Below are 15,400 nucleotides of genomic sequence, written 5' to 3' on the forward strand. Positions count from 1 at the left end.
CCCATTGTTCTCCATTTGCTGACTATAATTTTCTTAGCAAGGAGTTAAAAGTATATGTATTGAATTGATTGTATATCTAATCGCTTTTCTCTTCTTGTACATCTGGTCATTATCATCCCTAATATGATCATATATCAATTACAGTAGAAAATAGGAAATTGTTCACGGACTTCTATTCCTTCCTGGCTCAGATGCTAAGTGTCTCAATAGACCCTTTTCTTATCTTCTATGAGGTCCCCATAATGCTCAGCTTGATTTTCTTTTTATATGTTCAATGATAGTAGAGACACCCTTTCGAAAGCTTGTGTTAGTACATTTGATAACTCATGATTTATATATTGTAGTATACTTCTCAAAATACAATTTCCTAAATTTATATTGAATAATATTTTGTTATATATTTCAGATATATACTGTACATCAATATCTTAAATTTATATTCTTTTATTAAAATATTATTATTTATTCACACTATATTATATTATATTATTTAGTAATTTAGTCTTTTATCGTAGTATTGTATTCATCATTTAAATTATATTATAATCATATATAATAGATGATATGTTTATGTTGACTAATATATATCATATAATGTTATTTTCTTTATCATATTTATAATATATATAATAATAAATTATAATATAATTTTTTATTATTTATTCTATTATAAAATTATTTTTAATTTAATTATTAAATCTTATAATTATGGGGACATGACATTATTGCCGCATTTTTACCTGATTGTGTATGCTAGAGAAAGCAATGTCTTCAAAAAACAGATTTTGAAAATGCAAACTTTGCAAAACACTATAAACCAAAAAAAAATTGCAAGAAACCCTCATTGTGAACTAAGAAAGAATTAACTGGGAAAATTTCAAAAGATCTCAAAAACTAATAATGATGTGAAGTGCAGAAGTGATGGAAACTTAATCATAGGGAATAGGACAAACAAGAGAGCCAATCAACAGTAGTTCACATCACATAATAGATTCTAGACAATGGAACACCAAACGGAGGAATAGAAGCTTAATGCTTATTATCCCTGTCTACATCCTGAATTTTGCTTTCTTCAGCTATTTCGATTCCAACCATGCCAGTACTCTAGGACAGCTTTTAATGCTGTATTTCCTAAACACTTATCTAGTCAAAAAGAGGTAGTTTTAATATGTGTAGAGCTTCCCTTGGGGAAAGAAGAAATAATTTTATTAGACAAAAGGTTGATATACAGTTGCACATGAAATAATGTCTTTCTTCAGCAGCATCATTCATTTTATTGAAAAGCTGTAACATATTAATTAAGTTGAGTTTAGTATTAGCTTATTAATAAAAATCATGGTGTTGTTAATAAGAAAATGAAATAAGGTGTGCTGTATTATAAATTCATCTTACCCAAAACCATCTTCTGACCAGCCTGTATAAAAAATTCCCTCAGCAGTAGTGAACGCTTGATGTTCCATTCCTGCATGAAGCATAGCTGCTGCAACACCATATGTTACACCTGTCCAAATCTCTCGAGATTGCATGCATGTCTCATCCACTTTTCCATTTGGATGCATGCCATTTACAGCACCCATCCGTCCTCCTCCAATTTTCAGAACATTGAAATCGTATATTTTCTGCAGAGAGCTTCGTATTTTTGAATTGTCAAAAATTGGAGGTAGACCTGATGCCCATGAATACCACTGTCCAGCCAATTGATCTGCCTGAATTGAGTTGCTGTTACTGCTGGTCCCACTGTCATAATTAAAATATGAACCATTCCAAAGTTTCTTCTCATATGCTACCTTAGCCTTTTGAAATTCAATCCTATATTTGTCTGCATACTCTTTGTGGCCCAATCTATCTGCCATTGCTGAAGCAGCTTGGAGTGCAGCAATCCACAGACCTCCACAATATGCACTAACACCATGTACTGTCCAGGTATCATATGTCTGGTCAGGAAATCCATCATTCTCAATGAGACCATCACCGTCCCGATCAAACTTCTGCATGTATTCCATAGCAGCACAGACAGCTGGCCAGACATCTTTGCCGAATGACATGTCATTAGTTGCAACCAAATCCCTGTACACTTGAAGTACAAACTTTGAGTTCAGATCCTTCCACTGACTTGTATCATGGATATTGTATGCATTTATTTCAATCCAAGGATCATGCAATCCCAAATCATGAGGTACAGCACCTTTTACCTTCCTAATTCCCCAATTGCCTTCAGCTAGAAATTTAGTTCTCGTATTGTCTTCAGTCAAAACAGCCTTTGCAAACTCACGCTGTATATTAAGCTCAATCTTTGGAAAGAGATCGAGCAATGCAAAAGATGCATAAAAGTGTACATCATATGTACACCACATCATATACTCCACGCCCTCTAAATACAGAAATTGACCCACATTTTCTTCAGTTAACCCAGAATTAGCTTGTGTTCTTGTCTCTTTATTTGCATGATTCTGATCTTGTAGCAAGTTTGATTCTATATCTGCAACAACATTAGAATCATCCAATCTGTGAACTTCTGCAACATGATTTGAATCACCATTTTGTGCACAAACTGTGACTCTCGTTTCTGCTTTATTTTCTTTCTTCCGTGACTTTTTCCGAGAACCTAATATGTTGATCTTCTCCTGTTCCACTGGCGGTCCACCATCTACAAGAAACAATCACCATAGCACCATAACAAGAGTATGACTTGTCTGAGGATGCTTCCAAGAGTTACTCAGGGAGTTGCATGCAATTAGAATTAAAACACAAACAATTTTCATTTCACCATAATCCAGAATTAATAAAAGACAAGTATCCAACCATGGATTAGTTTGAATGTGTTTCCCACATGAACTATATACAATATTTACGTTAAAATTATTAAATAAAAGAGAAATTATTTATACTAAATAACCAAACAAGTGACAAATTAGCAAGCAGAGCAATAAATAGAATACACTCAACACATGAAAACTGAACAATATGTAGAACATCAATGTTCATTTCAAAATAACTCCGTACGTGAACAATTAGCTTAACAGGGAAACAATAATCCAAAAATGGATCCTAATTACATTGAAACATGAAATTTTTATCCAATCAAGGAGTTGAGCCAATTTTGTATGGTAGAGTCACTTCTATCAGTTGAACACATTCAGGGGAAATGAACAGAGTCATGGAAGACTCCAAGCAATCCAAAACATCCATGGGAAGAACAAGATTTTGAGCACAACTTAGAAAAATTGCTTTTGTCAATTGTGGAAGAGCTGTAAAGATGTCCTTAAAATCAACACTCATTCATGTTCATTTCACTTGACTGGTTATTGTGGATGAGAGTATTTGTTCATCCAATTAGAAATTTTTCCCCTCTTTGGGGTTTCTCCAGAGTCAAAACCAAATCTTGTATCATAATCATTGTCAAGTGTCTTGTCTCAATTTATAATTTCTTTTTCTTTAGATTTTGTGCTGTATTTCTCATAATACACTCATTTGAAGGTTATTTGACTAGCAAGCAATAGAGTTTCATAATTGGTCAGCTGTACTGGAATATTTATGTACAGCAATTTATGGATCTAACTGGTATCAGAGCTGATTTGGAAAGTTTGAATCATATTTTAGTGCTATTGTAAGGGTATGCTCACTGTCTAGTTGCAGCATAGACTTTGAGAGAATTCAAGCCTGAAAATGCGAATAGAAGGTGGAATCAAGCTCAAAAGGATGGAACATGAGGGTGGAAGAGATATGGATGATGCTGAGAAAAAAAATTAATAACTTTGAGGCAGATGTTGCAGGAATTTCCTGTCATAGGGAGAAAATGTATAGGCTTGGGAGTATGTTGATGGTCATAACTTACAAATTGAAAATTCAAGAAACCTCAGAAGTGTAAGAAGGGGATATAAAACTCCATATGAGCATGGTGAGAACTTGAACAGCTGCAACTCACTTCTCTTCAAATTGAAGGGAACAGTAATTCAATCATTTGAAAGGGATAATATCTTTGTTCTCAAGCATAATTAATTTCCCAAAACATAGCACAATAACTTGGAATGCGTTTTAATCCATATGAGAAAATTGCATTACGTCAACTTTTACAGTTAAAATTTCATCTTTCCATCCATTCAAACAAAAATATATCAAGTTTGTCCCTGCTGATCCAAGTCATGTTGCGTTGCTTTTCTTTGGATCTTTGCAAATCTATTGAAGATAGGCACCTTCCCAAAAGAAAAATAACTTTTGTCAAACAAAATAGCTACTAAGATGAAGCAATAGCCAAAACTCTATGAAGGAAATGGTGTTTCAAATCTAAGTCCAAAATTGGATTGTTAGGTGCACACCTGACAGAGAAAAGCACTCGAAGTTGGAATAAACAAATGCATTGTCAAATGTGCACCTAACAAAGGAAAAAGAATGCTAAGGGATTGTTTTGAAATCACTTTTACTGTAACGTACACCATAATTATTATTTTTAAATGTTAGCTTCAACTGTAAATGAGATGCATCACTTCTTTCCCATTTTCTGATCACCCAGATCCCAATATGGGCAATGAGAGTATACAATATAAGTCACAAGGTTTAAAATCAAGTTCATGTTCAGCAACAATAAAATTTGGAATAAATTTGAAAACAGTAAAATTTTCAAAAAGTGGTAGCACAAATTCACCTTACATATTTTTGAATTTTTTAAAATATAATATGGGCAATGAGAGTATGCAATATAAGTCACAGGCTTCAAAATCAAGTTCAAGTTCTGTTAAATATTATTATATTAATCATAATAATTATACTGGAAGTGCAGACCACACCTTAATCTTCACCTATTAAATCATAGATGGCATATATATACACTAGTCTTGATATTAGAATGGGTGGCAATCCTTGGCAGAAATTATATTGTGTACTAACTATAACAAATGGTTATGCAAGTTAAACTTTGTATTACTTTCTTCTAGGCGCCAATTTCTACAAGAGGTGTTTAGCCGACCTAGACAGGGTCATGTCCCTTTAAGGGACATGCCCTTTGGTCTTGATATAAAGGGTAGGTTTTATTGTAGTTTGAGAGCACACAATGAACACAAATCTGCTCCTTCAAGCAATAATACCTATACAAATATATTGCGGAAATAAATAAAATTCATAACAGCATTCAACATTCTGATAACTCCTCCTTACTTCAAAATATTAAGAAGATCATATTCAGCAATCAAAGGATATTATCGAGTCTGAATTTTAGTACAGAATTTGCAGAAACTTTACATGGTATCAAAGCTCTGGTAGTCGAACCTAGGCTCTGCAAATTAAGCAATCAGACCTTATATATATATATAGCATCATTCTCCTATCTTCAATGGCATACACAATCAGACCCGAGGACATGTTTGATGGGAAAGAACACTGATGACTGGAAATTCAGAATCATGATGATTATTGAAGAAAATGATGTAAAACAATTTGTTGAATCAGCATCCAGACAACCTACAGTTGAACCTCATAAATCCTTTTGGATTAAAGGAAATAGGAAAGCCATTCAGATCATATTAGATGGAGTGAAAAATGATATTGTACCCATGCTAACAAAACATCAAACAGCATTTGTTATGATGAATGCACTACTAAATGCATATGAGATTAACAATGCAACTAGAGTTCTCGTACTAAAAAGGCAACTAAATCACATTCAAATAAAGAAGGGAGAATCGGTGAATTCATACTTCCTAAGGGTTGCTAGCCTAAGAGATGAACTTTCAAGTATAGAAACCATCATTAGTGACACGGAACTAACACTGATGGCTATAGATGGATGACCAGATTCATGGGAAACTTTCGCACAAGCAGTAAGTGTCGGAGATAAACTTCTTGACTTCAACAGACTTAAGGGATATTGTCTTCAAGAAGAATCCAGAAAACTAAAGAAAGAAGGGAAACTGAAAATAGAAGATAAAGAACTTCATGTTCTTAATACAAACTCTTATAAAGGAAAGAAGCATTTCAAGAAGAAAAGGGGAAATCAAAATAATGACAAATCTAAGAAAGATCTATCCAAAATAAAGTTCTTTAGATGTGAACAGTTTGGACACTACAAATCTAATTGCCCTAAGAATTCTAAACAACAAGTGAACTGTACAAATGTTACTAGGGAAGAAGATAACTATGATCCCGAAAATTGTGTATTGTATTCATTAGTATCAAATGAAGTCTCAAGTAAAGCATGGGTAATTGATAGTGGATCATCTAGACATATAACAAGATACAAAGAAGCACTAGACTCTATATCAGAAAAGGTTAATGGCAAAGTCATCGCTGGTGATAATTCAACACATTTCGTCGAAGGAATTGGAAATTGCACCTTGAAACTAAAATCAGGAAATTCTCTTCTTCTCAAAGGAGTACTCTACGTACCAAGAATAAAAAGAAATCTAATCTTGGTTACAGCACTTAAAGATGATGGACATAATGTTGCACTCATGGACGGTAAAGTAATAACTTGGGCTAAGAACTCCTCAATTAAGAAAGCGAAGTTGATTGGTCAGAGAAAAGGGTATTTGTATGAATTAAATTCAGAACTTAGTCAACCTATTCAAGCTTTAATTCAGGAAATTGTGGGCATAAATGAAATATGGCACAGAAGGTTAGGACATCTAAATTTCAAAACCTTATCAACTACGGAGATGGTTACTAGTTTACTTAAACTAAATAATGACCACTCAAAGGGTGCACTCTGGGTAAGAACACCAAAAGCCCATTTCATGGTAGCACTAGAAAAACCAACAATGTTTTGGAATTAATTCATTCACATTTATGTGGACCTATGTCTGTTCATTCTCTTGGAGGATTCTAGTACTATATTTTGTTCATAGATGACTTCTCTAGAAAAACATGGATTTGTTTAAAAGGTTTTGTAAAGAAACAAGAATTAAGAGGGAGTATACCGTTCCTAATAATCTAGAACAAGACAAGGTAGCAGAAAGAAAGAATAGAACAATTATAAAAGCTGCTAGAGCTATGATATTTGATTAAAATCTAGAATATTATCTTTGGGCAGAAGCATCTTGTACTGTTGTCTATATTCAAAACAGAAGCCCTCACTCCTACCTTAGAGATAAAACTCCTCAAAAAGTCTTTACTAAGGTTAAACCCAATATAAGTCATCTTAGAATTTTTGGGTGCCTTGTATATATCTATGTTCCAAAAGAAAAGAGAACTATGTTAGAACCCTCCAGGAGGAAAGGTATTTTTTGTAGAGTATAGTGGAACATCTAAAGCATATAGGATTTTCATACGTGGACAGAAAAGTATTGAACTTAGTAGGGATGTAATGTTTGAAGAAGATCTAGCATTCAAAAGAGCCCCAAGTTTTGAAGAACCCTCTCCTTCACCTAGTTCTAAAAGAAATACTGAGTCTAAGTCTCAGAGGGAGAAGATAGAAGAAATTGAAGATGAAATTCAAAATCTGCATCTTGAAGAAACTCAAAATTCTAAGAAAAGACCACTTTGGGCCATTAAAACAGTCGAGAAAGCACAAGACTTTGCTGCACCTTCTGGAACAGTCAAAGAAAGCAAAAGACCCAAAAGATTTTCTAGTTATACAGCAAACATGAATGATTTGTCCAAAACAGAACCAACCAATCCTTCAGATGCTATTAAACATACAGCTTGGAAAGAAGCTATGACAAAAGAATACCAATTGATTATGAAGAAACTTTTGCTCCTATTGCCAAATATACCTCTGTAAGAGTAGTCCTAGCCATTGCAACATCGAAGGATGGAAAGTACATCAAATGGATGTAAAAACAACATTCCTAAATGGAAAGATTATAGAAGAAGTATATTTGGAGCAACTTGAAGGATTTGAAACTCACGATCCTAACATTTTTGTTTGCAAGCCCAAGAAAGCTCTCTATGGGCTTAGGCAAGCTCCAAGGCTTTGGTATGAAAGAATTGATAAGTATCTCACCGGCTTATAATTCTAAAAAAATGAAGCCGATCCAAATTTATATTATCAAAGGGATAAAGATGATACGTTAATTATGATACTGTATGTTAATGATTTACTAATAACAAGTGATGATCATCTCATAGATCAATGCAAGAAAGATCTAATTAGAGAATTTGAGATGAAGGACTTGGGACTCCTTCATTACTTCCTAGGATTGGAAGTACGGAAGAATTCTGACAACATTATTCTTAATCAAGGGAAATATACATCAGATATTTTGAAGAGATTTGGAATGTGGAATTGCAAGTTTGTGTCTTCTGCAATGGAGACTAATCTTCATAAACTTAAAGAAGTAGCAGCAAAATCACCTTCCATAGATTCTACTCTCTATAGACAAATGATCGGATCCCTTGTGTATTTGGTAAATACAAGACCTGTTATTTGCTATATTGTTAATGCCTTAAGTTAGTTTATGTGTGAGCCAAAGGAGATTGCCCTAGTTTTAGTTAAACACATGATGAGATACAAGGCACTCTTAATCTTGGGCTCAAATATAAGAAAATTGATTTAGATTTACATGGACTCACTAACTCAGATTGGGGTGAAGGTGTTAAAGACAGAAAATGTACTTCAGGATGCTATTTCAGTTTAGGATCAGCAATGATATCTTGGATATGCAGAAAGCAGTCTTCAGTAGCACAAAGCTCCACAGAAGCCGAATACATTGCAGCAGTGATGGCCTCTCGAGAAGCAATTTGGCATAGAAAGTTACTTGTGGGATTATTTAGGCAAGCCATGTATCCCACGATTATTCATTGTGATAATCAGAGTTCCATCAAGCTTTCGATAAATCCAGTTTTCCATGACAGGTCCAAGCATATCAAAATTCCTGACCATTATGTAAGAGATATGGTAGATAGGAATATTGTAAAATCAGATAGCAGACATTCTCACCAAACCTCTCTCTATAGTGAAGATAGATCACTTCAGGAAAAGACTTGGTATGGTTGAATTGTAATTCATTTGTATTCTTTAAATTATTAATAAAATAATTTTTGTCAGGCTATTGATTGTTATGGGCTCCATCTATATTCATTACTTAAGAGGTGACAATCTCTGAGGTAATGAATACACTTGTATAAAAGACATTATGAGAGATGACGATCCCTTAGATAATGTATTGAACAATATAGAACTACCATTAGATCTAGGTGAAGTTCAAGATCATTTGTGACATAAGAATTTCTCTGCCTGTTAATCACAACTTGGATAAAGGAAGAATTTATTCTTTGGACTTTATCTTGTTTTTTGGTAGATCTTAACTCAAGATGAAGTTTTGATATAGGATCACCAATTCCTAAGAGTCACAACCTCGATAACTGAAGAATTTAATCATTCTTCGAATTTTATCCTCTGTGTATTGCATTATATGCAATACTGACATCACTAGTACAAGTGATGAGTCATATCACAAGATGGTTATATGACTCAGTATCATGTGTTCCATGATGCCATTTTCTCAAGAAGATTCAGATAGATATAGAGTATCAATCTATGCTTATTCATCATAATTGATGATGCTAGATATGTTATCTCTCGGTATGATTATCAAGTTAAGAAGGAGTGTTAAATATTAACCATGATAATTATACCGGTCTGAGAAGTGCAGACCGCACCTTAATCTTCACCTATTATATCATAGATGGCATATATATACACTAGTCTTGATATTAGAATGGGCAGCAATCCTTGGCAGAAATTATATTGTGTACTAACTATAACAAATGGTTATGTAAGTTCAACTTTGTATTACTTCCTTCTAGGCACCGATTTCTACAAGAGGTGTTTAGCCAACCTAGATAGGGTCATCATGTCCCTTTAAGGGACATGCCCTTTGGTCTTGATATAAAGGGTAGGTTTTATTGTAGTTTGAGAGCACACAATAAACACAAGTCTGCTCCCTCAAGCAATAATACTTAACGAATATATTTAGAAATAAATAAAATTCAGAACAGCATTCAACATTCTGATAACTCCTCCTTACTTCAGAATATTAAGAAGATCATATTCAGCAATCAAAGGATATTATCAAGTCTGAATTTTAGTACAGAATTTGCAGAACTTTTACAAGTTCAGCAACAATAAAATTTGGAATAAGATTGAAAACAGTAAAAAATTCAAAAAGTGGTAGCACAAATTCACCTTATATATTTTTGAATTTTTTAATTCATTAAATTGTCAAAATAATTTAACATTTAAAAAAAAATAAGGATATTAAAATATTACCTTAAGACAATTGAGGTTAAATCTATCTAAAGTTTAAACAATACCAAACTATTAAGTTAAGCTCTCTTAATGTAATTCCAAAAACACTCCATTATTTGCTAAGAAATTAGTTGTAACAGAGTTGGAAATATATGATTAAGGTCTTGTGACGGTAAGAAACTCTTTCATAATTGTAAGATCCCTTCAAAAATAAAAGCAACTCAATAAGAATTTTTAAGAAGGATCAACAATAAGTATAACAAGGAACTCTTTTGAGGTCTATGAGCTTGAATTCCCAATGATATCCCATTCCGATATCTTTATGCTAAGCATGTTTTAACTAACATTTAACTTTGACTTTGGAAGTGTTGGTTGAAGTTTCAGGAACTACTAAAAATGGAAACGTGAGGCATTTTGCTATGAAGGAGACGATATAAAAAGGACCAAGGATATTTGTGCTTTACTTTACTTCTGTAAACCTAGTCAAGGGTAATCATCAAATGTATTAATCATTTCTTTATAAAAAGAAGGAATGCCTTCTAAACTCTCTGTGTAATTAAAAAAGGGGCACATATACTTTCCAAATTAGGCCTTTAGTCTCGGGCTATACTGGGGGTTTTCTTTCCCGTTCATTTTCCCCTAGTGCTTACACTTTGGATGGGGTAAAAACATAATATAAATTTATTTGGAAATATAATATAAAGGACATTTGTCTTTTACTGATCAAAAATAAATTAAAAAGATTTGAAATGAAATGGTCATATTTATTACTTATTCAAATAAACTAATATAATATAAAATTTTCAGATTTATTAAATTAAATTATTTGAAATCAAACAATATAGTGGAGAAAGATAGTAGATTTCCTGCAAAAGATAGTGGATTTCCTGCAGAGGAGGATTTGGGTGTCAGCTGAGGATAAGCATGGTTTCATGAAGGCAACACCGTGGAAGAGCATGTTAACTCTAGGGCAGCCCCTGCAACACTAGCTTGCGAGGAAGAATCAAAAGGAAGGGGATGAATCCACGGTAAAGGGCATGTGGGTAGATGTTTCACTGTTGGCAAAGGCGGGAGAAAGTAGCAGCAAGCGTCGCTAAGTTCTCCATGAGAAGTCGAGGCTGATGTCTGTTCCAAACGATCGAGCCACTCCAAACTTCACAAGAGAGGAGGCGGCTCATTGGTTCAAGGAATAGCCACTAGATGATGGTGGAGGTGGTCGGTGTCTACTCCTTGGGTACCTATAAATGCTCTTTTTGGGTGGTTAAGGGGGGTTTGGGTGGATAGTGCATGTAGCAAGGTGTTTATGGTCTATTTTTTTGTACAAATATATTTGTATGGCCTAGGGGATGGGTAGATAAGTGTTAGTAAGATCTTTGGCCAACTATGCATATGGCAATATTGTAATTCCTCTCTTTTATATATATACAATATCATAATGTTACCTATCAAAACAAGATATATATTGTGTTCAATTTCAAATACATTACAAAAAAATTTAAAAACAACAAAATATAAACCAAACGTGTTTGAATATTTATTTCAATTTATTAATATATATAATGATACATATGCTAAAATCTTAGGAAAGAACCTACAACGCATCGGTAAATTGTGAGCCTCTCATCAGGGAGGTCTTGGGTTCGAATCTACTCGAGATTAACACATAATAATAATTAATCTAACAATAATAATAAAATGAATAATAAATAATCTAGGCTTCTGCCAATTACCTATCAAAAAAAAAACTAATAAATATGTTAAAATTCACTTATTATAGCATAAACATATTATGAGCTCACAATAGATGCATAAGTTTTGTATATAAATGGTGGCAAGGTTCCTAAAAATTCCTTTGTGGCCTTGGCTTCAAGAACTACAAAATAAAGTATTCCTTGTTTGCAGCAGCTTTCATCAAGTCGATGCTCGCTCATTGCACTCTGGGCATACCCTAAATCACAGCATTCTGCTTAGTGGTTTTCATAATCTGTGAAAAAAAAACACTCGGCACAAGCCATCCACTAAGGTGTGTTTGACTATCTCTTAAGTGCATTTTTTGGAGGAGTTTTTCATTCACAGTTATTTTTGACATGATCTGAGAGTATGCTTGAAAATAAAGAGAAGAGGATAGAGGTCGAGGACCTCATGAATAGGTTTCTTCATTTTCACTTAAGATTCTTGCCTCTTCCACCAAAATGTGAATCTGATGGTTGAATGTATTTTAATTTAATAATACCTAGCCTTGTTCCATGTGAACTTTAGAGGAAATTAGGTAAAAAATAGATTTTATTGGAATTTTCCAAGTTTTGAATTTTAAATATAAAATTCAGTGAACCTTGTAACACGGCATATAGTGTTCCTAATTACAATGCATTGAAAATGCAGTGTTGAAAGGAAAGCACCAGGCAGCAAGGCAGCAATACCACTTATTCAATGGGTGAAATGTAAATAAGCAAGCATCTTGTTGATGTGTGTTTTGTGACCACTCCTACATATAGAATAAAATACTATGTATCCTATCATCTCATGAATGAGGAACTTCAAATGCTAAACAATATAACAAATGTGTGATTAATTTAAGCAACCTCAAGGTTTACAATGCATACAAGTGAAACTATGTTGGATATGCCTCAATCAATATGATGTGATCTTGTTGGTAAGCGCGAGGGGGCTTACATGTATGTTCCTCAACTTGATCAATTATTTCCCCTTCAATGCAGCTGGAACCTGAACTAAATTTATTCAAACTTCAAATAAATGATAAAAAGCATAAGGGCTTAGAGGGTACAAGCTACTTTGTAGTGCCACCATAATCTTATCTTCATATGAAGGTAATGTAGCCCTTGACCCTAGGTCGGATGTAAGAAGAGGTAAGCATCTATGTTGATATATTTCTATTTTACGATTATAAGATCGATGCTATCATGGTTTTATGAAATGGTATCTAGTTGCACTAATGACCCTAGTTGGATAATAGGGTTACTTGATAATTGTGGTTAACAACTGATTAGAATGACATGATAACTTAGATGATAAGATATGAGGATTATCCAAATGTTCAGAAAATTAGCAATGATCATAAATGGACAATGTGTTTCTAGTTAATGCCATGATGTCCACAAGGATGTTGTCTGCATGTTTATGAATTGCAGTTGTACTAATGTGTGTGTATATTGATGTTTGATTTTTATTACCATGCTTATGTTATTATGGTTAATCATGTCTGATGTGTATGTACAAAGAGGGACAGAGTCGTAGTTACTCATTCGTGAGGCTATGTGATGTCTCAATCCTCTTCATTGTCTGGTATTATATATGCAAATGTGCCTTGAATATTGTACCAACGTGGAACTAGGCATCGACTTCCCCTAAATTGGTAGGGATGAGTATGTCCAAAAGATATACATATATATTAACCCTGATGGTGCTTAATACAGATTTAATCATATGGCCAACTAATTACCCTAGCCACAATTGTCATGTGGATTCCTAGTTGGGTGACAATTGCCACATTGTTGATTTTGTCCAACCAGTTACCGGCCCTCTTTGGTACGTTATGAAATGTGATATGCTTTTCTGTGGTTGGTTTCATGATGTATGTAACATCCTCCCGTCAGCTTAAGAGATTAATTGTGCATTAAACCTTTGGGCAAAGTCACCAACTAATTTTATTATTATATTTGGTTGTCACTGAGTAATGTTGTTTTGGGGATGTTTTATTATAATTGGTCATTTTAATCTTTTGATTATAAGACTTCAAATGTAGAGTTTATTTTATAACTTTAAATTTAATGTTTATTGTGTTCTATGTTTAAAGTGAGTCTTTTAATATATCAAAAAGCGAGTGTTCAAATCATTCCCTCTCTCATTCTTATTTTATCAATTTTATGAAGCTTGTGAAAAACCCTACCTTGGAAATTTGAATTTCGGATTGTTAGGAAGAATTTGCTGGAAATCTTTTTGTGGCCATTTGCTTAACGGATTTCTCAAATCAAGTTTTTCATTTGCTTGAACTTTTGTGGGATTCATTTGAGGTTTTGTTTCTTTCAATTTATTTGATTTGGGCAAATGGAGGTTTGTCTATGATTTCCTTCCAAATTCTTAATTGAACTTCTATATTCTTGCTTTGTAAATGTTTAAAAAGTCATTTCTATTGAAATATAATCTACCCCCAACTTGTTTGAATTTAAAAGATTAAGATTTCATGGTTTCCAACTAATTTTGAGAAATGAGGATTTTGTCTATTTCATTTGTTTCTGTAAGTTGTTTGTGAGTTTAAATGGATGAAAGGAATGTAATTTAGGGGTTCAAATCCATTAAGGACCAATGGGTTTTCCAGGATTTGTAAATGATTAAGTTTGAAATTTTAGTGATTTTGGGTTGAGGCTTGTATGTATTCGGTATTACTAATGTAGCATGGCTTTGATGTGAAGCATGGCTTTGATGTGAAAATGAGTTTTGAATTTAAGGTTGGTGATTTGTTTAAAGGAATTAGTTATGATCTAGGTATGGATTTTATTGAGATTTTATTTAAAATGTGTGGGTGTGTGTGATAATCATCAAGTGATTGTGTACCGGATGCGGGCAGTCCTCTATTTGGATGTAAATGAAATAATGTTAGTGTTGGCATTTCTTTTTGGATTCCATGTCCTCTTGTAATGTTGTGATTTCATGTACATGGTTCATGTTTTAATGGTTGTATGTACTTGGCCCTTGCATGGCGTTTATTGTGCTCTACCAATTGTGAATCCAGAAATGTGTCTATGGTGAGTCAATGGTGGCAATAAGATTATGATCACTATGTTCTATGCGGATGGTATATGGTGTTATGCTTTAGAATGCCATGTGAATGGGCACTTAACCATGATTTGGACTCATGTATCGGATCTTGTGTGATTCTAGGTGGCTTTTTCTATGTAAAAGCATGACTTTTCTAATATTGATTTTGTGCGATTGCAATTTTCTCTTTTGAGGTCAGCAATTTGGCACTGTAATTCTTGCATGAGATCTCCTTGGCTTTGGCTAGCTTGTATATTTACTCCCTCTTTGGTATTCCCATGCTTTTCCTTATGTGGATGGGAAACTGTATGTAGTTGTCGAAGAGTTAAGACATAGGGTTCACCAAATTTTAGATAAGAAGTTCAAAATTCGGTCTATTGGTTCCCAAAACCACAGATTGGAAATCCAAGAGCTTGTTAATTCTACAAGGGGATTCCACAATCA

The 15,400-nt window shown here is 33.6% G+C and overlaps 1 protein-coding gene across 1 annotated transcript in view; it reads right to left on the bottom strand.

Annotated features, from left to right (window-relative positions):
• LOC149561857 (Beta-glucosidase, GBA2 type family protein) overlaps positions 1-15,400 on the bottom strand; it is an 86,807-nt gene that overhangs the window by 20,332 nt on the left and 51,075 nt on the right. Inside the window, exon 17 of the mRNA XM_089825391.1 lies at positions 1,393-2,647. Coding sequence (XP_089681517.1) covers positions 1,393-2,647 — 1,255 coding nt within the window. The remainder of the gene's footprint in view (positions 1-1,392; positions 2,648-15,400) is intronic.

This window comes from Cupressus sempervirens, chromosome 4, assembly GCF_028749045.1.
Source record: "Cupressus sempervirens isolate cs-2001-9-10 chromosome 4, ASM2874904v1, whole genome shotgun sequence".
NCBI classification, from domain to species: Eukaryota; Viridiplantae; Streptophyta; class Pinopsida; order Cupressales; family Cupressaceae; genus Cupressus; species Cupressus sempervirens.